General features: G+C 48.6%; 1 protein-coding gene across 3 annotated transcripts in view; it reads right to left on the bottom strand.

The window, feature by feature from the left end:
* Ntf3 (neurotrophin 3) overlaps window positions 1–20,960 on the bottom strand; it is a 68,899-nt gene extending 47,939 nt beyond the window's left edge. The window contains exons 1-2 of one of the 3 annotated variants that reach the window (XM_075981960.1): window positions 20,171–20,189; window positions 19,050–19,160 (exon numbers count right to left, since the gene is read on the bottom strand). In XM_075981960.1, the coding sequence (XP_075838075.1) occupies window positions 19,050–19,067 (18 nt within the window). In that variant the 5' untranslated portion in view covers window positions 19,068–19,160; window positions 20,171–20,189. Of the gene's footprint in view, window positions 1–19,049; window positions 19,161–19,827; window positions 19,936–20,170; window positions 20,190–20,789 lie in introns of those variants that run through there. The other 2 variants (XM_075981961.1, XM_075981958.1) reach the window with 2 other exon arrangements.
* Window positions 20,961–23,861: the final 2,901 nt, after the last annotated feature.

Raw genomic sequence — 23,861 nt, 5'->3', positions numbered from 1 at the left:
CAAAGAGAGGTTTCCCCCAAGTCCAAAGAGGCTTGCCTGCCTCTCTCCCGTTCTGTCTCTGAGGGAGGAAACAGTAGAAACCCAAACCAAGATGAGAAAAGTCAAGGGATGCAATGGGCTCTTTACTCTTTACCAAACCATGGCTCTGCAAGGAGTCAGTGAAGCAACCCGAACACTGTTCCAGTCACTTTTCTTTGGGGCACGTTGTACTGCTGTATCTACCCCACGCCTCTCTGCATCTCTGGGTTCCTACCCATGTTATCCTCAGCCCCCTCAATGTTTGCACCTAATCCAGGACTCATCCATCACCTACCAGAAGTTTCTGGAATACTCACTGCCATCCTTGGGCTCCATTCCCATGCCCTAACTCTTCTCTCGCGTGTTACTCAGTTGGAGATGTCTGGTTTCCCTACACGTACCGTCAGTCCCAGGAGGTAAGGAAACACACATTTTTAAAAGATTCCTCACTGCCCAGAACACAATACCTTACCATATCAGGCCTTCGGAGACGAGCCGCTGAGTGAGCAGCATTTTAACAGCGGAGTTTATGTCCATTAGGTCAGTGGGCAGAGTTCATTTTTCAGATTAGATAAATGATGCATACTGAACATTTTCTTTTTCTTCTGCTGGGCTCCTGCTAGCAGCACACCGTTCTCAGGCACGGATAGTAAGGTCTTTGGGGGGCCTAAGGAGAACGGTGTCCTAGCTCCCCTCTGAAGTCCTGGTTTCTGCTTCTTCCCAGGTTTTCTTTCTCCCACGTTCCACTAGTCATCCATTAACAAATCCTTCCAGTTCTACTTCCAAACAGGCCCTTGCTGTCCCAGCTTGTTGAGTCCTTCCTCCTGATGCCCCAGGCCAAGGCCTCTGTTCTGTCTTAAGCATTGTATTGGGGTAAACTTGTCTACCTCTCTCCACAGCCCATCTCTGTCCAAGGAAGTCATGTGACCTTTAAAAAAGATGTTAATCAAATGACATTATTCTCAGTCTTATTTGCCCCAATAATTGCTTCATATCCTACTGGAGAGGAGGACTGAACATTGACTTCCTGGTTTGCTGAAGGGAGGCAACTGGGTGGAGGTTGCCAGGTACCTACCAAATGCCTCTCTGTTCATCACACGGTGCCCAGCGAAGCACACTTTTCGCACTTACTAAATGTCTCTGTCCATCACACGGTCAACATGTCCGGCAAAGCACACTTTTCACACTTACTAAATGTCTCTGTCCATCACACGGTCAACATGTCCGGCAAAGCACACTTTTCACACTTCCTCACTAAAGCCCTCCCACCTCCCTACCCCTCTGCTTTTCTGTCTCAGCCACACAGCCTTTCTCCCACTGTTTGATTTTTCAGCAGTGTACCAATCCCCTCAAGGAAAAATTTGTGTGCCTATTTATAGGTTTGTATTTATGAATGCTGCCTACTGGAAGAGGAGCTGTGGAAGGGCTGAGGTAACTCCCATTTGCTACTCTGTCCGTTGTATCCAGAACTTCTTAGAATTTCCAGCATTCTGCTCCCTGGCTCAAAGAAATGAAGTTTGTCTTACAGAGGAGCGGTGGGGCTGAACTTATGTACGTAAGACACCACAGAGCAACAGGAGGACTCAGGTCCTCATATGGAAATAAATAAGCCAGTAAATCCCAAACGTATTTTAAAAAATTATTGCATTAAATAAAAATCATCATATTGGATCAGACTGATGATCTAATTGCCTAGGATTTAAGGATCTAAGTCTTTATTGTTTGGGGTCTCCTCTAAGGCTTTCATTGTTAAGCTCCTGTTTAGCTTAGAAACTACAGGAAGCTAACAACTGGAGGTTTATACAGGTTGGCCATGAAATGTATACAGTGAGGATTGTAGTACTCCTTGAACTTAAGAGGTAGGGCTCAGGGCATTTTCTAAAGAAGAACATAAGAGGTGCATATGAAAAATGAAGGCGTGTAAGAGCAGAGCTGTCTTGAGCCAGGGTGTCCTGAGTTTAGGATCTGCCATCCTTAGTGAGTCTCATGGGACAAGCTAGTCTTCCTAAACTCCTATGCAGAACCATTCCATGCTGATTTACCCCATAAACGTCCGGATGGTCAATTGTCCTGACCAAACCGCTATTCAGAGATAAAGGATAAGGGCATTCTTGCTAAGGCTCAGTAATAGTTGGAGCCCTGCAGGCTGACCTTTCCCCTTGTTGACTGGATGCTCTGGGTCACCTGTTTATTTGTCACCCATATTGGTCTGTATCTTGGTCAGGGCCCCTACTATGCTTCGGGTAGAATCTGCTAAGAAGCAGAGACCCTGCATTACAGTTCAACACAGGCACTGCGTGCAGCCCAGAAAAGACCGACTTCAACTTCAGGTTGCTCCCATTTAACCTCACCTGAGAATCTCCTCATCACTCACATCTGCTTCCGGTTATGACATCATTTAACATGAAGCGTTGCGGGGCATTCTCAGTCTACCAGCTATTCATGAAGAGTTACTGTCCATTCATTGAAAGGCGGGTCCCTGGAACGAACGTCTATTTTGTTGGCCTGATATGGTTGGGCTGTTTCTCTGACCCACAGCTGGTTGAACTAGTGTGAGCCTCACCCTCAGCCTGGGCCCATCAGAATCTCATTGTAAGGGATCTGGAATGCAAGACTCTGGGAGAATCAGTCAAAAAGCCTAGAACCAGGCAGGCAGATGGATGCAGAGCTCAGAGCACACATGATTACGTAGGTGGACAATGGAGCTCTGGTTCCTGATTTAGACTCTTAGGAAGTCTTTGGAGTTCCTGTCTTTGCATTCCTTAAGATGGCACCAGAATTCTTTATTTTCTCTTTGGCTTTATTCATAATATTCTAAGCAGCCTTCTCAGAACAGTGTTGGCTAACATCCCTTAAGTCCTAACCACATTCCAGACTCAGAAGTCACTGTCACTCCATCTTATTGAGGACTCTGAGCAATACATGGGGACAAGCACCACTGTTATCTGTCCTCAGGTCACTTTATACTTAAATCTCTGACTGAATCTTAAGACTGCTGTCCACCTCCCTCCTCTAAGAAGAGGTCAGAGGGAGATTTAAATCCAAGCTGATAGTCAACAGAACTGCTGTCTTCAAACACAACGATGTGTGGCTGGCCAGTGAGGAGCGCTGACCGCTAGTGCAGAGGACCTGGGTTTGGCTCGCTGCACCCACGTCAGAAGGCTCCCAAGTACCCATTCCAGGGGATTCAATGCCCTCTGGCCTCTTTAGGAATCTGCAAGCACATAGTGCACAAAAAATTTATGCAGGCACACATTTCATAAATAAAAAAATGTGTATTTAAAATACAACAATGTAAACCAAATTATATAGTTTCGTCTCTCTTAATCCAGGCTCTGCAATGGGACAGGCATTGCGTAAGGAGCCCAACTTTTCACATCATGCCTCATCCTACCATGGTAGACATTTTTTATTTCTTATGACACAAGAACATTCTTAATAACTTTGAAGAGGTTCACATGTCTATAAAGCATGCTGAATTGAATGCTCACTACAATTTATCCATTTTTACATAATACACACAGAAAATACACTAAAAATAAATTCCTAGGGGCCTAAGCTTAGACATAGGAAAAGAGATCTTCACTGCCTGAGGGGATCCCTAAAAGAAGTTAACTGGGTTGGCTGGTATTATGTCAACTTGACACACAAAGTCGAACTATCCGAAAGGAGGGAACCTCAATTGAGAAAACGCCTCCATAAGAGAAGAATATGCTGCAAACCATGTTCTTAATTAGTGATCGATGGGGGAGGGCCCAGATCATTGTGGGCTGATATTCCTGAGCTCTAAACAAAGCAGATTGTGCAAGCCAGTGAGCAGCACCCCTCCATGGCCTCTGCGTTGGCTCCCGCCTCCAGGTTTCCATCCTATTTGGATTTCTGTCCTAACTTCTTTCAATGAGGAATAGTGCTGTGGAAGTGTGAGCTGACCAAACCCTTTCCTCCCCAACTTGCTTCTTTGTCATGGCTTTTCATCACAGTGATAGACACCTTAACTAAGACAGTCACAGTAAGAAGCCACTGACAATTCAATAAACTGATACCAAATACTGAAGCCATACTCGGGTACATCACCGACTCCGTGTCTCAGAAGACCAGCTGAAACCAGAATAAGCAGCTGTCCAGACCAGAAAGCCAGCTTCATGAATATGTAGGAAACTCTACTCCAAAACTTTGACCCTAACAACAGCATTAGAAGAGCCCTCAAGGAGGAATTTGAATACTTAATTACCTCAAAGACACGGGAGCACTGCATATATAAAAATGAGGCCATGGACATCGATGTGAGAAGACCCAGGCCACTGTGGGTGGCGTCACTCCTGGGCAGGTGTCCTGGGTGCTTTAAGAAAGTGAACTGAGAAAGCAATGAGGGGCCAGCCAGGAAGCAGCATTCTCCTTAGCCCTGGCTTCAGTTTCTGCCTCAAGTTCCTGGTTCAGCTTCCCTCAATGATGGACTGTAACGTAAAAGATAAAACAAACCTGGTCCTCTCCACATTAGCTTAGGTCATGATCTTTATCACAGGGGTAGGAAGCCAAGTGGGACAGCCATAAATACACAAAAATATGTCCCAGGTTAAACCATGACATGTAATTGCAATTTGAAACCTGAAAAGCTCTTTCCTGTGTATGATCTCATCTGAAACTCCACTTAATGTTGTAGAGATAGGCTTTATTTTATGATATCAATTTTTTTCAGGATAAAATCAAGGCTCTAAGAGGTTGGGACTATTAATGAGCAGCAGAAGGGGAAGAGCCTGGCTCCTTGGTGTGACTCTTAGATGTCTATATCCTTCTCTATGGGGCTTAGACTCATTCACCATTAACTCAAGGCACAAATAGCCCAGAGGACTCTTGTGCTTCAATGTCATCATTATGGAATTATGACTATGGAATCATCCATAGGTGAGTTATCAGAGAATCATTTTTATTGATTGTTACAGCCATGTATTTTCTGTTCCTCAACACCACAGCCAACTTTCTTTTAGCTCATCGTCCCTGTCAACATGTCCTGTATTAGAGCCTATAGAAAGAAAGTAAATCACCTAGTGTAGAGAGTGACGGCTTCTACCCATCTCGCTACTGCTCCTGGGAACATTCACTCAGGGATTGAAAGGAGGACAAAGATCATTCTTGCAGGTGACTGTTATACATTTGGAACCAGGAGAATGTTAGCATTCATAGCCGAGAATGTCTTTGGTATAGTCTGCAAGACCTACGGGAGGGATAGTCCTGGCTTCTCTTGATTCCACGGCCCTTTGTAGAACTTGTCTCTGTGATATGTAGTTTCCCCCTCCTTCAGAGCAAGAGTGTCCCAGCCCTTCCACCCACCCTACAGGTCATAGTGGTATCACTATGTCTACTGTCTTGAACAACCATCCATTTGGTTAGCGCACTCCTTCCACAGCGCAGCAATTCCTAGGCTTCATTTGGCCCACTCAGCCACCCCGAGAATTCCAAGCCTGAGGCTCTTCAGAACACACTCAGCAGTGGGTGCCACACATTCTGCCCAGCACGCCTGATGGCACCCACAACAGTAGCTTTCACAGAGTTGTGAGAGAAAAGCCCGGGGATTGCAAATAGCTCCATATGGTTCACTTCACAAATCGAGAATATATGGGTGGAAACAAACTTTCCCAGGCTTTGTGTGTGAGTCTCTTATCCCTAAACCTCTGCTTCCCATGCCTCCCAAACTTCCAAGTAACAAGTGCTCCCTTCACAGGGAAGGCTGTGGTTGAGAGATGGGCTCAGTTGTGTCTCTTGGAAGGACCATCCCAAGACTGATGCTTGGGTTGAGCCACCAAAGTCAGTAAAATGCTGATTTCATCCATGGTTAAGGGGATTTGACTGCTTTTCCTAGGAAGGGCTATTATAGGAAAGGTGACCATAACCTATTTGCAATAAAAGCACATTAAACAAACGGATTGCCCCGAGGGCTGCTGGGAGAACTAATGAGACAAAAATGTCTGCTCCACCAATAATGACCAATGAATGTTGGTTTGCTTTCTTCCCCCGCCCGTTTCTATGCCGCCATTCACTCTCAGTACTCCTTCCGGTAGACCTGAAAGGGTAGCACTTTAGAATTTGTTGAGAACCTTATTTCTTCTGATTTCTAAGGCAAACACTGGAGGAGTAAGTCAGCAAAGGCCTCAGCCTGCATGAGCTTGGCATTCTTAACAAAGTGAATTCTGAAGTGCACCAAGGGCCAGAAGAGGTCAGAAGCCTGACAAGGCTGCACGCAGGGTGAAGGCATGGTTGCTGAGTTCTCTAAGACAGTGCCTCCTAATCTGCGCTACACGTTAGTCACCTGAGGATCTTTACGTGCATACTCCCCTGGACTGAAAAGTATCCGAGCAAGCACCATCAGCGAGAGTCCACAGGTCCTGGATTATAGGGCGAGAATGGGCTAGGCAGAATATGGGCAGTCCTTATGGGCAAAATCCCTGAAGATGACACTAGGTGTCCAAGATTCATCTTTGGCTCTCGCTGGCTTCCCCAAGGAGAGTTCTAGGACTCCCACCTCCAAGGTTGCTTGGTGGCATGTCGGGTGTCCGAATGACTGTACACACAGCAAGCAAGAAAACCTTGCAAAGAAATTCCCATGTGCATGAAATCAAGTTAGGCTGAGAGAAGACACAAGGCAAATGCCTGGCTGGCCCGTCAGCTCCCTAGTCTCAGCACTAGTGTTCCTCTCTTGACTCCATTTCCGCTCAGCCGGCGACACCCTAAGCAACCAGGCTGGCGTCGTCATCTCCCCAGAGGAAGAGCTGGCAGAGGACTGGCAAGGAAGCCTCCAGATCAATCCGTCTTGCGGTTCCCCCTCTGTACGCCATTCTTTGGCTCACTTGTTCATTTACGGTTCTGACCATCCAGCCATTTGCCCCTCTTCCTCCCACTGAATACCGGTTAGTACAGATGTCTTCTACACTGCGGGAGCCTTTTAGTTCCCCTGTGTTCTGGTGCCCTCTCCATTCTGACTGCGTGTCTTTCCAGGCTCACCCTGCCTCTTTCCGCCTCTCCACCTGATGATCCCATGCTGCTCTGTGACTGGGTACCACTCATCTAGACTTGCTGTCGCCTTCCTCTCTCTGGAGTTGTGTCCCGCATCCCCTGCTCTCCCCAGGTATTACGAATGACATCCTAGGGTGGCAGAAAACCACCACCATTTCCTGCTGCTGGGAACTGATTATCTCATTCTACATTGGTTGGTATGAGAGAAGTTCCCCTTTATCTCTACCCCAGCTCTGGCTCGCTATCTTTTTTGGACAATAATCACAGGTAACCATTTTATCACATGATAAATATCGGGAATCCTGCTCTAACCCTCTTACAGACCCCACTCGCAGCCCTTAGTCACTCCCAGTCAAAACCTTAATCTTTGTGGCAGGAAAGAAGGCTCAGCAGTTAAGAGTACTTTCTGCTCTTTCAGAGGACCTGGATTTCAAGTCTTAGCTTCCACATGGTGGCTTACAACTATCTTTAACTCCAATCCCAGAAGAACCCAGCACTCTCTTCTGTCCTCTGTGGGCACCATGGGCACCCAGTGCACAGGCATACATGCAGACAAAATACTCATACACATAAAAATAGATACATTTTAAACTTGGTTTTCCAATGGTCCCATGGTTGACTTTATTTCTGTCAAAGGTCCCCTCAATATTCAGAATATTTGTAATCTAGAGACATGACTCTGTAGCAGAACAAAAAGGGGATATAAACACTGCAGGCACTGGGGTAGCCAAAAAGAAAACGCGAGATGATTGTAATGAGGACTGAGACCTTGTCACTGGGAACCCGAATCCTCAAAATGAAGTGGATTTCCTAGACCTCAATAGACTATCGCCTCTATTCCTGCCCCACCGCCCTCCCTGCCCTCTGCCATACGCACATGTTCATATCTAAGGACAAGAACATGAAATAAATGCTTTGGAAATTTTCTTGGTGTCAATTTTAACAATAAGAAAAAAGTGTCTGGAGAATAAAACAAATAATTACTGAAAAGTCACCCCCCACACACACACCGCACACACATGCAAAAGACACAAGCCAGGGTGGTACATGCGTCTAATCCCAGTGCCTGGGAGGCTGAGACAGATGAATCGCCATGAATTCAAGGCCATTCTCAGCTACAAAGTGAGTCTCTTGTCACTCTGTGCTATAGAGATGTCCTGTCTCACAGAAAAGGAAAATCAATCAAATAAACAACAAGCCTTAAGGAACACCAACAACTGAACGCTTACTGGGGAAAGTGAATTCTAACACGAGGCAATCTTGGAAGATGGCTGCCGTTTCTTTAAGAGAAGCTCGGATTCCAGCAGTGGGCAGGTGGGATTTTGAACGAGAAGTTTAGGAGGGTCAGAAGAAGGGATACGAAGGAGTAGCATAGAGAAGTTCACTCCTGCTCTCTGAACAGCGCCCCGATTCCCCTGCGTGCAGCTGGCTGGGGAACTATCTCAGGACATCACAGCTTTCAGGACCCTCTTTCCTATCACTGGAGTTACTAAGAGGAGGTGCAGCACAGGCTGTTTGTACATTTTCCCCTTCAAGGACCTTCCTCTAAGCCCTACAGCCACTGCAGTCTGGGCTGTCATCGCCTTTTCAGATGCTGGTGCTTCATCCTACCAGCTAGCTCTCTGCACCCCCAAGGATACCTCAAGGTCACACTGATGGTGAGACCCTGCCTTTCACCTGGTACTCCTGCCGCAACCTAGCCTTAAGAACTGGGGAGATGCCAGGCGGTCCCCTTCAAATAATATGTCATAAAACAGAAGAAAACCACCTAATATGTTATGGTTTTAGAAAGGCTACTAAGTTCTGCAGAAACGCTTGAACAAGTACGTACTGTCTGTTTCTTCCTGGTATCTGCGCCCATTAAAAATGAGATGTGTGTGTGTGTGTGTGGCAGGGGATGACAAGCCGACCGAGAAGGAGGGACTTGGAGGACAGAAGTGGACAGTAGATGGCAGTCTGTTCCTGTGTGAGAAGTGGCCACAGAGATGATAATACATGGGGAGGGGGCCGGGGAAGCTCCTCTTAGAGGAGGTTCCACCTCCTTCCCACTTCCTCCTCATGCTGCTGATAGCAGCAAATGGGGACACTTCTCAAAGTCATCTTGGGAGCTAGTACACTCCCGCAAGCACCGCCTCTCAAACTCTGCACAGTGCTCCCTAAACTATTGCCAGGAAGAACCAAGGGCTCTGAGTGAGCATCCTCCTCCCCTTAACCCCAGCCTGGCACTAGGATTCAGATGCAGTGACATCCCTGCCACATAGAACCAAAGGCCAGCCTGTCCCTGAACTGAGAGGACTCCCTGTCTTGTTCACGCTAAAAATCCATGGTCAGAGAGAGCCTGCCTTCCAGCTTTAATATTCACCTTTCTCTCTCTTGGAGCCCCGTTAGTGTTACTTGTTCCTACCCACTTCTAATTCTCTCATCCATCTCTACATCTCCTCTAACATCTAGCACAGACAGAGCCACCAGCAGGACCTGTACTAAACCATCTTTACACATGCGTTCAGATCTACCTTCAGAGTGTCTTAATGGGGATTACTCCAATCTATGCACAATTCCCCAAGACCCAATTCCCAAGAGTCCAAATATGCAGAACTAGCTAGGTAAGTTAGGATATGAGGGAAAAGGTCCAAAGGAGAGCCAGAGTAACCTTTCCTGGCAAGTAAGCAGCCAGCATTGATATCCTACTTGTTGGGGCAGAGCGAAATGGGAACACAAGAGGACACAGTTTTGGACCCTTGGCGAGACACATCACATCTCTGAGCCCAGTTCCGGTGCCATCTACTAGTGAGTTCACCCATGATTCCCTCGGAGGTTCATACATTCACTCAACACAATTCCATGGCAGACACTAGTCCTGATGTTGGTGAACACAAAGATGACAGGCCCTTCTTCAAGGGCGTCATCCTTCAGTAAGAAGACAGGGATGCAAATGCAGCCCAGGCTGCTAAGTGCTATAACATAAAGGCTGGGAAGGGAGCCCCAGGCTCTGGAAGAGGCAGGAGTGCAGGGTGCAGGGAGGTTTCTCAAGGAAGGGAATAGAGAAACAAACATATATAAGATGATTTTAATATCATTGGGGAAGATGGAGAGGTGGAGCATTCAAAATACAACATAAACACACACACCCCACAGGTTCTGTTGCCATCTCCAGCTCAAGAGCAGATGCATGCTTTGAACACTCCTATCCATTTTTCATCAGGCTATTTCCCATTACACAAAGACTATTTGAGGGTGTCCTTCTCTTGATCCATCCGTCTATTTAGGTTTTCCTTCTAGCCTGAAATTCCCACAATCTAATGAGAAGGCTGAAAAGACTTTAGCAGTTGTCAAAGTTCTTAACTCTGCCATTGAATAGGCATGGAAAGCAAGACCCAGGGTGGCACAAGGATATCCAAGTGGGCACCAGTCTCTGGTACTGTCAGAGGCAGGATTGGCCTCGTGGAGCATAGTTTGGGATCATTCGGATTCGGCTTACCGAACTCAGCTACCCACAGACAATTTTATCCCACATAAACCTCTCCCCCAAGCTCCCAGCTAGCAATCCAAGATCCGCCACAAATCTGGCAAGCTTGCTTCTTCAGCACTCTATAAACATTCACTCATCCATATGTTCAATAACTTATCTGGCATCACATAACTTAATTTCCTCCTCCACCCCCTCCACATTTCTGTACATAAGTACTCCAGGCCAGAGGGAGTACCTGGAAATCCCAGGCATGGACCATGGTGAGACAGAGGGAATAGCAGAGCCATGGAATGTCGGAACAGTCACAACCTTCAGGCTCCTTTGGATCAGCCAGTAACTCCAGTTCTCTTCTTTTTCCAGACCGGGAAACAGAGGATCAGGGAAGGAAAAGGCTCTGTTTAAGATTCACCACTAGTCTGAGTCAGTCCTAAGCTGGGAAGAAGGCGACAGGCTCTTCCTCATAGCCTACTGAGTGTCAGGATGGCCAAGCTACTTCTCAAGGTGGGGCACACCTGTTGGGAAATCAGGTGAGCTTTACAGCTACATCTCCCTCTTGAACCCAGTGGAAGTACCTTATAAACCAGCAGGAACAGGTCTGCTAGACACAGGATGGAACTAATCCCAGACTGAGAACTTGAAATACATTCCTCAAGGGACAACAGGGAGCCAGAGGGGGAGGGAGGATATTTTTAAATGATGGAGGCTTAGGTCTAGAAACAGAAGGGAACAGTAAATTGTAGTAAGTTTCAAGTTCTTGGCAATCACTTAAAGAGAGAGAGAGAGGGAGACAATATCTCCTATGTAGAGAAGAAATGCATCATCCTAAATGTGAAAAGTTCAAAATAAAGTAAACACATGTATTAGGAGCATAAATATTGTAAAGAAATTGAATAGGCATTTGGTGTTTTCTGCTGTACAGAAAATACCTTCAAGCAACACAACCAAGTCAACTCTCTACTGGCATTGATGTGTGGGTACGTGTGTACTTGTGTGTGTGTGCGTGTGTGTATGTGTTAGCTGTAGTGGGGAGATAAGGGGAGGGGAGATCACTAACATTCATTCAGTCACATCCTTTGAAGAGCATGGATGTTACCTCCAAGAAGTCTTTTGTTTCCCTATTCTTGTGAGTACTTTTGCCAGGAGAGTGGAATACCAAGGCTGATACCAGGACTGGAGGACAGGATGGTCTGCTTTATTCTGTACAAAACACAGCTTGGGGACTCAGTCCCTCATAGCAACCCATATTCCCCAATCCTCCAGCAAGGAAGTCTGTCTAGTCAAAGCCTGAGTCTAAATGGTTGAGCTCGCTAGCCTATCAAAGAAGGCCACCTTCCAAACTCTGAAGAGATGTCCTGCTCTCCATTTATGTTTAGAATTTATGCAGTCCTCATCCTGGCACTCAGGAATGCTGGGACCCACCACCTCTTATGGGCGTGTGGATCAAAACCAGATGTGCAGCTCCTCTCTTGGAGAGTTTACAGGGAGGCAATTGTGGCTTAAATCAATACCTGTGTGCTGGAAGGGCAAACTCCCTTGTCAACAGTAAGGGAGGTGAATGGGGAGGACTGATGGGAGCTATGACAGATTTGACACACGCTTGCCAGCAGGTGGCTAGCAAACCTAAACATTTTTCTTGCACATGACAAGGAAGCTTCTGGTGGAGCAGGCTATCCTGCAGGGTGACAAACGTCACAAAGGGCTGTGGAATCAGCTCCTGGATGATGTCACAGAAGACCGAGAACACAGTCTGGCGAACATGACACCCACTGTTGGCTGCAGGAAGGAAAGTATACCTGCTTCCTGTTGTGCATCTATGAGCCTCCCCCTTAGCTTCACATCGACTCAGTATCCCCAATTATACATGGGATTATCTGGGGATATTGAGATCATTTCATGTAACGTTTGCCATAATGCCTGGCCCCCACTAACTACTCCAATACCATCGTCTTAAAGATCGGCACTCATCTTTATTAAAAATGTTGACAATGAAAGCTATTTGACAGGAAACTTCTGAATGATCAGCACCAGGTCTACCAGAAAGTCAAACCCAGCTATTATCAGCTCCGTGCGCTACACACTGTACAGACCAAGGCAACATCTTGAGCATTCTTGGGAAAAAAAATTCTGGTAAATTCTTTGCATGCTTTTCTGCCTTTCCCCAAAGATAAAACCAGAAGCCCCTTAGAATATGCCAAGGCACGCGCCAAGTAAGGCATATTAGCAAAGATTAGGTAGGACAGGATTAACGGCGAATCTTAGGGTGGTAGAGCTGGAGTGGGGCTTTGAGATCTTCTAAATCAAGCCTTTCATTTATAGTCAGGGAAATAACAGCTCAAAGAGAATGTTCAGGGTGACATAGCAACAGCTAATTAGTGATGGAGCTCTGTTGAAGGCTTGATCCCCACCTCCATGTCAGCAGGCCATCTGCCGCCTGGTGCTGCTAAAGATCACCTTGTACCGAATGAAGTCTTCTGAGATCAGTAAGCTATTAAGTTCTTGGCTTCATTTGAAAGTCACTTCCTCAAAAGTCTTCTTTGGTGATGCTGTGAGATAATGAGCAATCATAACAGGCCACACCAAAGTTTTGCGTCAATCTGTTAACTACTCTGAGTCAGAGGTCTGTCCTGTGAGGATGCGAGCATCCTAGAGACCTCAGTAGCTCCTAATCAAGATTGCCAGAGGAGCACTGTAACAGAGAAGGACACGAACAAACAGCAGGTGCGTTCTGACCCCATGAAAATACTACTTCTACCTAGCTCCACGCATTTGTATGTAAAATCAGAGTTGGCTTCATAGAAAACTGTCAAAAACTCTTGAACTATCTACATAGTTTGAAAGTGAGAATTCAAAAGGCATATGTATCTTTCTCTCCCTTCCTTCCTTCTTTTCCTCCTTCCTTCCTTCCTTGCTTTCCTGTCTTTTTGATCTTAGAAATCTTTCCAAGCAAGGATAAGGTAGTATTGCCATTGGCTTCACACTTCAAAGCCCAAACCCCATATGCAAGTGAGCTGAAAGAAACAACTGTCCTTATTTTTTCACCACAAGAAGCAATTTGATGACAATGGAATCTGAGCTAGTACCCACATACCTGCCCACCTATATTCATAAGTCCTACAAATGCTCCTGCCTTTCCAGGACAGCTCCTATGTTCACGTGTATTCACACACACACACACACACACACACACACACACACGAGTGATCTCATCGCCACATGCTTGCCCATGCACCAAGTGTATCCACTGGCCTTATCAGCAACTCCACATGGGCCACAGACTTTCCTCCAGTAAAAGATTTGGTTCTTTTCCAACCAAGTCGGTCATACAGAACTCAGTCCAACAGTCATTAGCTCAGTATCCCCAGTGTCAGAGACTGCCTGCCTGGTTGATGAGGAGAACAGCAGCTGCTGAGGTCTTGAAACAGCGTAGTGGGTTTAAAAGATCTTCTGTGTCCCTCCAAACCCCTTCTCTCACCTCCAGCCAGCACCTGGATGTGCAGACTCTCCCCTTAGGGCAGGAGCCTTGGAGCTCAGGAAAAGGTCTGGAGGATCTTGCAGCAGAAGCAGCCTGCTCAATTAGGCATCTTGAATGGAAGGGAAGAGGAAAAGCCTGAGCAGCTGATACATCTGGGAGCGCAATGGCAGGGATGGGAAATGTTATGTAATTAAACTCTGCTGGCCTGTCCTGCTTGGGGAATGTGAGACCCATCAGCGGTGACCTCTTCCAATCAACTTAATTGGCCCAATCTCGCCAAAAAAAGCAAAAGAATTGGTTTAGTGCCTCATGGAAATAGCTTGGCTTCTGACTATTTATGGCCACTGAACTCAAGGATGGGAACCTTGACTTTGAGCCAGGAGTTGACAGCGTGTGCTAACTTCTGGGAGGACTGGGATGTTTCAGGGCCTCTGGGCCTACATATTCGTCTCCGAGGAAAGTAGCTGTGCCCAACTCGCTGCACTGGGCATGCTATATTTCACAACTCCCAGCCCCGGGGTTCTTCTCTCCAGGCAGGCTGGGGCCTGCCAAGGACTTATCGTCTAGAAAAACACAGACCTTGACAGTAACACAGGGCGGCTGGACTCTGCTTCCCTCTTACACAAAACGTGCCTATGCCAAGGACAATTACTATGCTCTGTGCTTTCAAAGTCACCTTTGTTTCGTCACTGTGGCTTGCACAGCTGATGCTATCATAAAATTCTTTTGAAAATTAATAACCGATTCCTGTGTTGCCTCTCTTCCTGAATAATTCAAAGACCTATCAGACTGCCAGAAATGAAAATCTAACTCCAGCTCCCTCCAGTTTACGGGTGGATGGATAAATAGTAAACTGAGGCAGCCGTGGGCAGTTCTTTTCCACAGTGGATAAGCAGCGGAGATGTGAATGCTAGCTAGATTTACGACGCATCTTGCAGACAGAGAGACTAAGATCCCATTTTACCAGTGACTGACAGATGTCCGCACCTGTGTCCAAGTAGGTTGCCTCTCTGTACAGCTTTTACAACTAGTCCCTTTGAGCTTTGCTGGCTAAAGAATTTCCCTTCTTTCCCAGTCCTCCTCAACACAGGCACTCTGCAAACAAATGTAGAAAGTCCTACACATCAGAAAACTTGAGAGCCCGGCTCTTCCAAAGCGGCAGACTAAATGCAGACATTTCCAACTGGGAGTCTTCTACCTTGTCTGTCATTGGGTTCTCAGAGAACAGTGGGCACTAGCTCTGCCTGAGATCAGCTATTGCTCAGGGAGATGAACTTCTCTGAAACATGCAGAGAGAGACTCAAAATAGCACAGCTTCAAGTTCAAGAATCAAGACTGACACTAGACGAATATTGTCATACCCGGATGCCCTCACGTGATCAAAAGGGTTTCCCTGTCGCCTGGCCCAGGTGGACAGCCGTGTGTACCCCTAAAGTACATAACCTTCTTTCTGCTTAGTTCCAGGCACCTCACACCTCAGGGAACTCTGGAGGCTTCTCCTTGCTCTCACTCCCTGGAGCCCACAGCTTGTCCATAAACCATGCCTTTGTTCGCTTAAGACACAGGTCTCAGCACCCAAGACCAGCCCCTTCCCCAGACTCACAGAATTCCTGCAAAAAATACACGGCATATTCCTTCACTGGGGTCGGAATATTAAATGCATTTCTCCACCTTGGTGGCTAGTTTTCTCATAGCCACTTGAGCCCCCAGCAAGCTCATAGACAAAAGCAATAGTACATACTCGGGTGTAGCTTTAGACTCATAGTGCAGAAGCCTCCAAGAGGAGCAAGCACTCACTACTGACCCAGCCTGTCATTTGTGTGCCTGCACCTCCCCCCAGGTCCATGTATCAAGATTGATTCTGGCACACTCCATCCTGGAGTGTGGATCCAGACTCTCGTTTTCTACCTAGAACGCACCACCTTCCAATTCCCAGGCTAGCCTGTACTCCAGGAAAGCAGCAGGAACACCCTCCAGCTCCCTTCCCACCCACAGAAGTAGCCATCATCCTTTGCCTTTATTGAACCCTTTTCACAAAACATACATATATTTCAAGTCAGCTTCCCTTTGACTCCCCCGATCCACGAACAACTCCAGAAAAAATCCTCACCAGGCACCGTACTCCCTCTTCCTGGCAACACTGCAACAGTCAGCTGAGCATGAAGAAAAAATTTTTCCAAGGCTATGTGCCATATCCCAGCACCCAACAATGAGCTGAGCATCCAGTAGGCATCCCTTTAATTTTAAAATAATAATCAACAGTAACTGGTGGTTGTTTGTCCTTCCACCAACATCTACTGAGACGATATTAGACAATGTGCATCCTTCCCACTTGGCACGCAAATGGCAAATGTATTCTTTACTCGGGAGTCTTGTGCACACAGCACTTGCTGTCACTGGACCATGTGCCAACACACAAGAACTTTCCCCTTAAATGTGCAACCCTCCTTTAAGCCTTCTCCTGTCCCTTCAACTGGAAGGCAAGGAAGGGGGAGAAGCTAAAGCCATTCCTTCCTTGTACTGCTCTTGGCAAGAATGCCAGGGCTCACACTTCTTTATCTCCCACGTGCCCCCGTGCCCTCCAGTCGAATCCCAGACTGCACATGCTCATAAAGTTAGCACTCCCCTCTCCTCAGCTAATCTCCCCTCCGCATCCCTTTGGTAATCTTCAGGCGGCCAGTTCCCACACATGTCCACCTTTCACACGCCCAGCCCAGCCGCCCTCCCACGCCACACCCACCCCATGTGTCTGTGCAGGCACGCACGAGCCATCTGTCTTCGGCACACTGCACTTCTCCAGCTCTGACACCCTTCCCAGGCACAGATTTCTCATTAGCTACACCTATGTTCCCACCAGCTCTCTTCTCCTGCTATGCACACAGATGCCCAACACACAGGCTCCCCACCCCTCCAGGGCCAGCGGGGCTGGAGGAAGCTGGAGTCAGCTCCACCTCCTTCCCTACGTTACCACCCTCAAACCCCCCTCTCTTACAGAGGGGGCCCTCCCAGTTGTTCGCTGGCCACCCAAGGATCAGTCTCCCTCCTCGGGAAATCAGACCCGATTCAATTTTCTCAAGGCCATCTTCTACACAGTCCTCAGCAAAGCGCAATCCTACTTGCTCTCCTGAGGAGAACGCCGCTGGTAAACTTTCTTCTGTCTCTATATACTGCCTGCTACAGCAGCCTGCAGCCAGCTGCCCCCGCCCCCACTCTCTCCCAACGCTACACTTGAGTCTGTTTGAGCCTAAGGCAGAGGTAGTTGGGGTTTATCGTCTGGATTCCTCCTCTCAAATTTCTTTGAGCAACACGTCAGGATCAGGGAAGGCTGAGTAAGCGGGCAAAGTTCAGCCTATTTAGAAAACAGAACCGATTTAAAGCTCCCCTGTACAACCCACCCCTCTGGTACACTCTTTTCTCATCCTGACGTTTAGGGCACTGTGCTTAGGTTATTTCCTCGCTCGCTGGTTTGCAGTGGAAAGGCAACCCTTTACTGAAAAGCAGGTTTGCCAGCAGCACACTCCGTAACCCGCAGAATTTCCAACATCAGACTCAGCTAGTAACACACACCCTTACAGTCTCCCTTCCCCTCCCCCAGCAGGTTCCCGCCCCCAACCTCTTCACACTCATAAACAAGTCCCGGCTCAGGGGCTCCAGCTCTCCAAGCTTAGCTGCCTGCACTGGCTGGGACCGCGTCTTAGAGCAGCCTCCACTCGGACTCTCAACCTGCTACCCGCCGGTCGCAAGAGGTCGGGATCAATCTGGTGGGTGCTTCCCCCACCTGGAAAACGTGAGCCTCAATTCCAGTTCCCTCCTGTGACTTTTCTAATCAACTGCGTCCACACCGTACGGTGCCGGGGTCCCAGTGGGGCGCATCTGAGCGGTGCAGAAGAACGCCAAAATTGCGCAAAGCAGTAGCGCCTCTTGGATGCACACCCACTCACGCCCGAAAGCGACAAGCAGACCGATCCTCCCCGCACCCCACACCAGCCCCTCATTCCGCACCTTCAGTTCCCAAGCGTGCCAAATTTCATTAGAAGTATCCACCGCTGTGCAGAGACCGGTAGCAATGGAAACAGTCCGCTGTGGGTTCTTTTAACTCCTACCTAGCTTTGAGGGTCTCAGATGCTCTCGGCCTTCCTACACCACCTCTGGAGGGGGTGGGTTGAGGGGGTGCTAAAACGGGCTCGGAGAAACTGCTACCAAATCTCTACCGATGGCCCCGCCCCGGTACCCACCGTTCCCTGGCCGGGTCCCAGACGGGCGGGCTGAGCGCTAGCTCCAACATCTGTGGGAAGACCCGGGGTGGGTAGCCGTAGGGTAGGCGCTCCCCAGAGTAGCCAGGGGCTGGGGACCTTCTCAGAGAAAAGACTTATGTGGGATCCTAGCGCAGGTAAGCACTTCTGGGCGGGGAATTCCAACTCCCCTAATCTGAGAAGTGACTGTGGGGGTCCTGAGCTTTGCGTCCCCTCCCCCAGCCCACGCCCTGCCTGGCTGTGTAGTGGAGCTGTAGAACAGTGCCCGGTGGCCAGCGGGGTGCAGGGCGAATGCCGGGATCCCAGCCTCTTCCCAGGCTCGGTTTTGTCTTCTACCCCCTTTTGTTAGTCGATGCGCGGGAGCCTTCTGGGAGAACTAGGTAGGAGGGTTGGAGGTGTGTACGCCGGAGGTGGAAGGGCAGGGGGTGCAGAATCCCCTTCCTGCCTTTTCGTGGTCCCCATTTTCCCTCTCCTCCACCTCCCTCCCTTTCCAATGCAGGTTTCTTAAACCTGATCACTTTCCCAGACTGAGGGCGGTTTCTTGGGCAGCCAGGGGACTAGAGGAAGGAGGAGGTGGGGAGCCGTATCCGCACACGCGTGTGCATGCATGTGGAAGGGGGGTGGTGGCGATTGCGCCTAGGCCTGGGCAGATCCCAACGCAAACTTTGAAGGCACAAGAACCGGAAAGTTAAGAGCTTGTTACAGAATGGGGGTGGGGCTGGGTGCAGAGTTGCCCCCCACCACGGGGATCCTCGGTAAAATCTCCCCCCAACGCGATCCCAAATTTCCTCCCTGCTGCCCACCCAGAGAGCCCGCCACATCCCCTTACCGTGGCAGAAGTAACCATGGCATCCGTGTGACTATTTCCAGAGACGTCGACATGAAGAGAAAGGTGGACTCGAGTTCGGTCATTCAGTCTCGCCCACCCCTGCCGCAGCCACTACCCAGCGGTGGGAAAAACGAGAGAGGAAGAAAGAGGGAAGAAAGTTGCGCCGAGCTCTCTCTCGGGGCGGTGCGCGGAGCTGCTGGGTAAGGAGAGGAGCCTTCAACTCTGAGTCCCGTGAACATAATCTGCGTGGTTATAACCAGCCAACCCGGCCAGATGGCTCTGCGCTCAGCGCCTTAACCCCTTCCGCGCCGAGCCCCAGCCCCCGAGCCCCGCCCGCAGTGATTCGCAGGCCCGCGCCCAGCACTTTGGAGTTTGCTCTTGAGACCAACAAGGAGACCGGGTCAATTCTCCTAGTCCCCTTTAAAGGAAAACAAACGAACGAACGAACAAACAAACAAACGCTTCCAAAATAGCCTATTCTTCAGTACCTCCTATATTTGATTTCCCTTTTAGTCATGGGGAAGAGTCGTAGAAAACATTCAATTTATCATTATATTTTACACGTTAATATCTTCGATCTGTCTTATTCTTGAATTTTTTCTTTTTGATCTTTTTTCTTTTAAGATTCTTTTATCTTTCTTTCCTTTCTTTCCCCCCCCTCTCTCTTTTCCTTTATTGAGGCAGAAGGCCTTTCTTGCCCCTTGGTTCAGGAAAGCTTGGTTCTCAACCTTAAACTCTGCCTCAAAACCTCAGAGATTTCTAGCTTTGGATCTCTCACCGCCGCCGCAGGAGCTCGCCCAAGAACAATTGCTCTCCCTCAACTGAACTCTCTGGTCCGGGGGACCAGTTCCCAAGGCGCAGTGCATGCTGTCTTAGGTTAATTCACCGAGGTAAGGTGGGGGTGGGGGTCCTGAGCAACCAAGGGAGGGGTTGGCTTGCTTGCGCGGCGCGTGCGTGAAAGAAAACTAGAGGCACGAGGCCAAGCCCCGCATTTTACTCAGTCTCCAACTTCCCTACCCCTTCCTTCCAAAGTAGAACCCGGCCCTGGAGCTGAGCACTCGCCCAGGACACACCGCTCAGCACAAACACAGCTCGCCCAGAAGAAAAGGCATGCAACACACCTCTTCCCGTCTTCCCGAAAGTAGCGACGCTCTCTTTCATAACCGCTAGATTCATTCGAGAAAAGATCCCAGGCAGAGGTTTTATTTGAAGATAATTTTAGCTAGCCATTAGACCCCACTTGTTCCGAACTGGTTCTCTCAGAATATACAGCGGTCAGCGCATCAAGATTTTGCTCTATCGCTGTTCAAGAGAAAGGCAGGAGGGAAAGTCCTAGTGGAAAGGAGAAATTGAGAGTAGAGTATTGCTCCTTCACTCTTTCCCTGGTTCTTGCAAGGTGGAATGCAAAGTCCAAGTGAGTGCCCTCCTCACCCTACTCCCCCCCCCCCCCCCGACCCCTCTTGTCAGGACATTTGACTCACAGGCACTAGAAGAGGCGATTTAATAGTTTCTCTCTTCCTTGCCTTCCATTAAAGTGTCTGATAAGCAACCCGCATTGTAGTTCAGCAAGGTTCCAGGTTCAAAACCTGGAAATTCCTTGGAGTTGTGTGCGTTTGGTCCACAACCGGGAGCGCCAGAATTGCACCCACCGGTTGAGGCCAAGAGAAGCTACAGGGCGAAGGGAGGCCAGAAAGGATGGAGAGTCTGGGGGGGGGGGGCTGCATACTAGATAGATTGTACCTGCCTCATCATTATCCTGGCTGATGGGGGCTGCCACATCGAAAATGGCCTGCAGCACCCACAGAGGCCCAAGGACGTCACCTCTAACGGTCCCACAGAAGGGCTGAGTCCTCCTTCGAAGGTTCCCCTCCTGCCAAAATATCTCCTTTTTCCTCCGGATCCGATGGGGCGGCCGAGTTTCCCCCTCACCCTGCCACACAGCACTTTGGAGGTTTGGCTTGGGCGTGCTCTGTGGGGTTCTGGTTTTCTCGCGGTCCTCTGGCCCGCCCCTGCCCTCCCCCACTTCCCGCACTTGTCTCCCCCCCCCCCCCCGCGTCCCTCCGCCGCCTCTCCCTTCAGTCTCTCTGCCGGCCGAGTTCTAGGGGCTCATTTCTCAACCTCCTGGTCCCGGGGCTCAAAAGACTGCAACCAAAGGGGTGCTTGACTGCCGGGCAGGGAGGAACGGGTTAAATACACGTGTGGGCTGCTCCGCCGGCTGCTCCCCGGTCACTGGCGGTCTGGAGGGAGGAGGGGTCTAAGAGGGGCAAGCTTAAATATGAACAGGCAAAAGAAAAGGCTTCAGAGTTCAAGACTCCGATTTGTTCTGCAGATGCGGTGCACTGGCTGGCTGCCTCCCTTTGCCAGACCCGGGCGACGGCAGGAAGAGAGCATTGTTTCCAACTCAAGGGTGCAGGAGGGTCTGTCTCCGCCTGCAATCAACAGGCCTTGTAATATGAGAGGTGACACCTTAATCTTGCCAAATATGTGCGGTGTCTGGGGCGGGGGGCAGGGAGAGACCCAACCAAGAGCAGGGGGCAAAAGATGCACTTTCCTTAGAGAACTGATCCACACCCCTCAACCCCCACCCTGAGAGAGAAGGGTCCTCATTTTCTTTTTGCAAGACCTGTTTGAGGATTTTCTTCCCCCAGAACGCAGTCAAACGTCTCCTTCCTTGTTTTTTTCCACTGAAGAGCTAGAGGTTCTCCTTCCCTTAGTAGATACAAAGGCATCTTGAACTCCAGAGGAGCTCAGAGGACGCCGGGCGGAAAAGAGGCAGAAAGGTTCACTTGTTTACAGGCAGATAAAAGCCGGTCAGAGTCATAGTGACTTCTGGGCAAACCCAAGTTTCTAAATAGAGAGTTGAAGTGTTTATCGGAAGGCCAGCGCTAAGAGCGGTATGGATAGCTAGAGCTAAGAGAAGGCCCCAGGAAGCAATGGAGTCCTCAGACAGCGGGGTCTTTGCTAGCTAGGTAGAGGCCTCTCTAAGCAGAGTCCCTGGTTTGGGGCACCGATCTGGTGACAGCACCTTCGGGTCAATGAACTTGCTTTTTCTCCCGGTTGCATCTGCAGCTCTACTTCCCGAAAGCAGTTTGTTGAGAACAGGGGCCAGGTCCAGTTTTTGAAAAGCCCCCTTTAAACTCTCTCCCAAGGCGGATTCCTAGAGCTTGCCTTTGGCCTACCCTTATCTTTTGTAACAGCGCCACAATGTGGTTGAAACGCAAAACAGAAATAAAATGGAAAGGTGGAAATGAGTCTTGGGCTGCTTGGAAAACTGCATTTTCTCCTGTTTCGGCTCCTGTATGTCCCTCTGGGGTGGAAGGGGTCCTTCGTGCAGCATGGTCATGGCTAATTCACAGTGAAATAGTGACCCAGGGAATGGAAATATTGGACATAATGGTCCTGTTTGACTATACATTACAAAGATAAGCTTCATTATGCAGCTAGCCTTAGCTCGCATAGCTAGCATTCATTCAATGCCGTCTTTCACTAGCCTTTGTATAAATAACATACCTTAGCTGACCCTAGGCTATCTGTGAGTGGCCTGTATTGCCGGAGGGTTCTAAGGCTGTCTAGCTACAGCTCCTGTGCTTGCCTTTGTCCCCCCCACCCACTCCTGTGCCCTGCTCATCCAGACAGCTATTCCAGATGATGGAGTCAGAAAGTCTACAGTTCTAAAAGAAAGTGAGTGCAAAAGGCATTTGCATTAGAAATGGGAACTTAGGGTCAGGGGAGTTTGATGCATTGCCTTATCTTGGCTCTCCATGCAATAGGCCATACAGGCAGCTACACCTTTGTTAAGCAGTAAGCACTCAGGCTAGTTTGCCAGTTAGCAGCTCTTCCCAGATGCCCTGGAGCATTTAGGAGACATGATTCCCCAGGATTCCCCCACACAGGCAGTGAGATCAGTTGTCCCTGGAAGCTGGGTAGTGTGTCTAGTAAGTATAGCTCGCTCTAAGATGTTTTCCAAGCCCATCTTGGCTTCAAGGACCGGCCTCAATCTAGTGGAGATATTATAGGTGATACAGGTGATACTCTAACATCTTCTCACAAGCAAACAAAAGGTCCCACTAAGAGACCACGAAGTAGAATTCCTTGAAAGGGTCACTTTTGTAGTCTGACAAACCTGAGTTTCCCAGCTGCTCTCTCAACCCTACTAGATGTGTTCTGCACAGGGTTCCTAGCTCATCAGAAGCCGTCTAGAGTTGTTGAAATAGTGCCCATCTCACGGGTGCACTGAGAAGACTAAATGCAGTCTGCAATCTGAAACTCTCCCCACAGTGCCTCACATAGCGGGAGCCTCAGATCCAAGTTCCTCAGTCCTTACATTGACATCGTTGGCGCCTGACTGGTAAGTGTTAGCGGCCATCAGAAAGAAAGATGCCTATTATTTGGGTTCCATCCATATTTCATTAGTATAATTGTGCGTGTGTTCCCAGACAGTAAGAAACGAGCAGAATGAAGTAGTGGACATACCTAGAATTTATTTAATTTCCTAATGTGGACCTCATGAGCGACACAGACGAAGGGTTTGAAATTCTCATTCATTCCCTGCCTCTGGGGCGGAATCACCTCATCATCTGAGAGGAAATTCCAGCACATCCTTCCACTGTTAACAGATTTCCTAGTGTATTACTGCCCGGTTTTTATCACTAATTATGTTCTGGGGCTTGTACTGAACACTATAATGCATTACATGGAACAACAATGAATCAACTCACTTGGTGAACTAGAATGCATATTTATAATTAGGCTTCAAAAAATTACCCATAATGATAGAGTGAAGGTATGCAGCCTGCCACACAGGTGGATCTA

The sequence above is a fragment of the Microtus pennsylvanicus genome, chromosome 8 (assembly GCF_037038515.1).
Source record: "Microtus pennsylvanicus isolate mMicPen1 chromosome 8, mMicPen1.hap1, whole genome shotgun sequence".
NCBI lineage: Eukaryota > Metazoa > Chordata > Mammalia > Rodentia > Cricetidae > Microtus > Microtus pennsylvanicus.
This window is presented reverse-complemented; position numbering and strand designations above follow the sequence as displayed.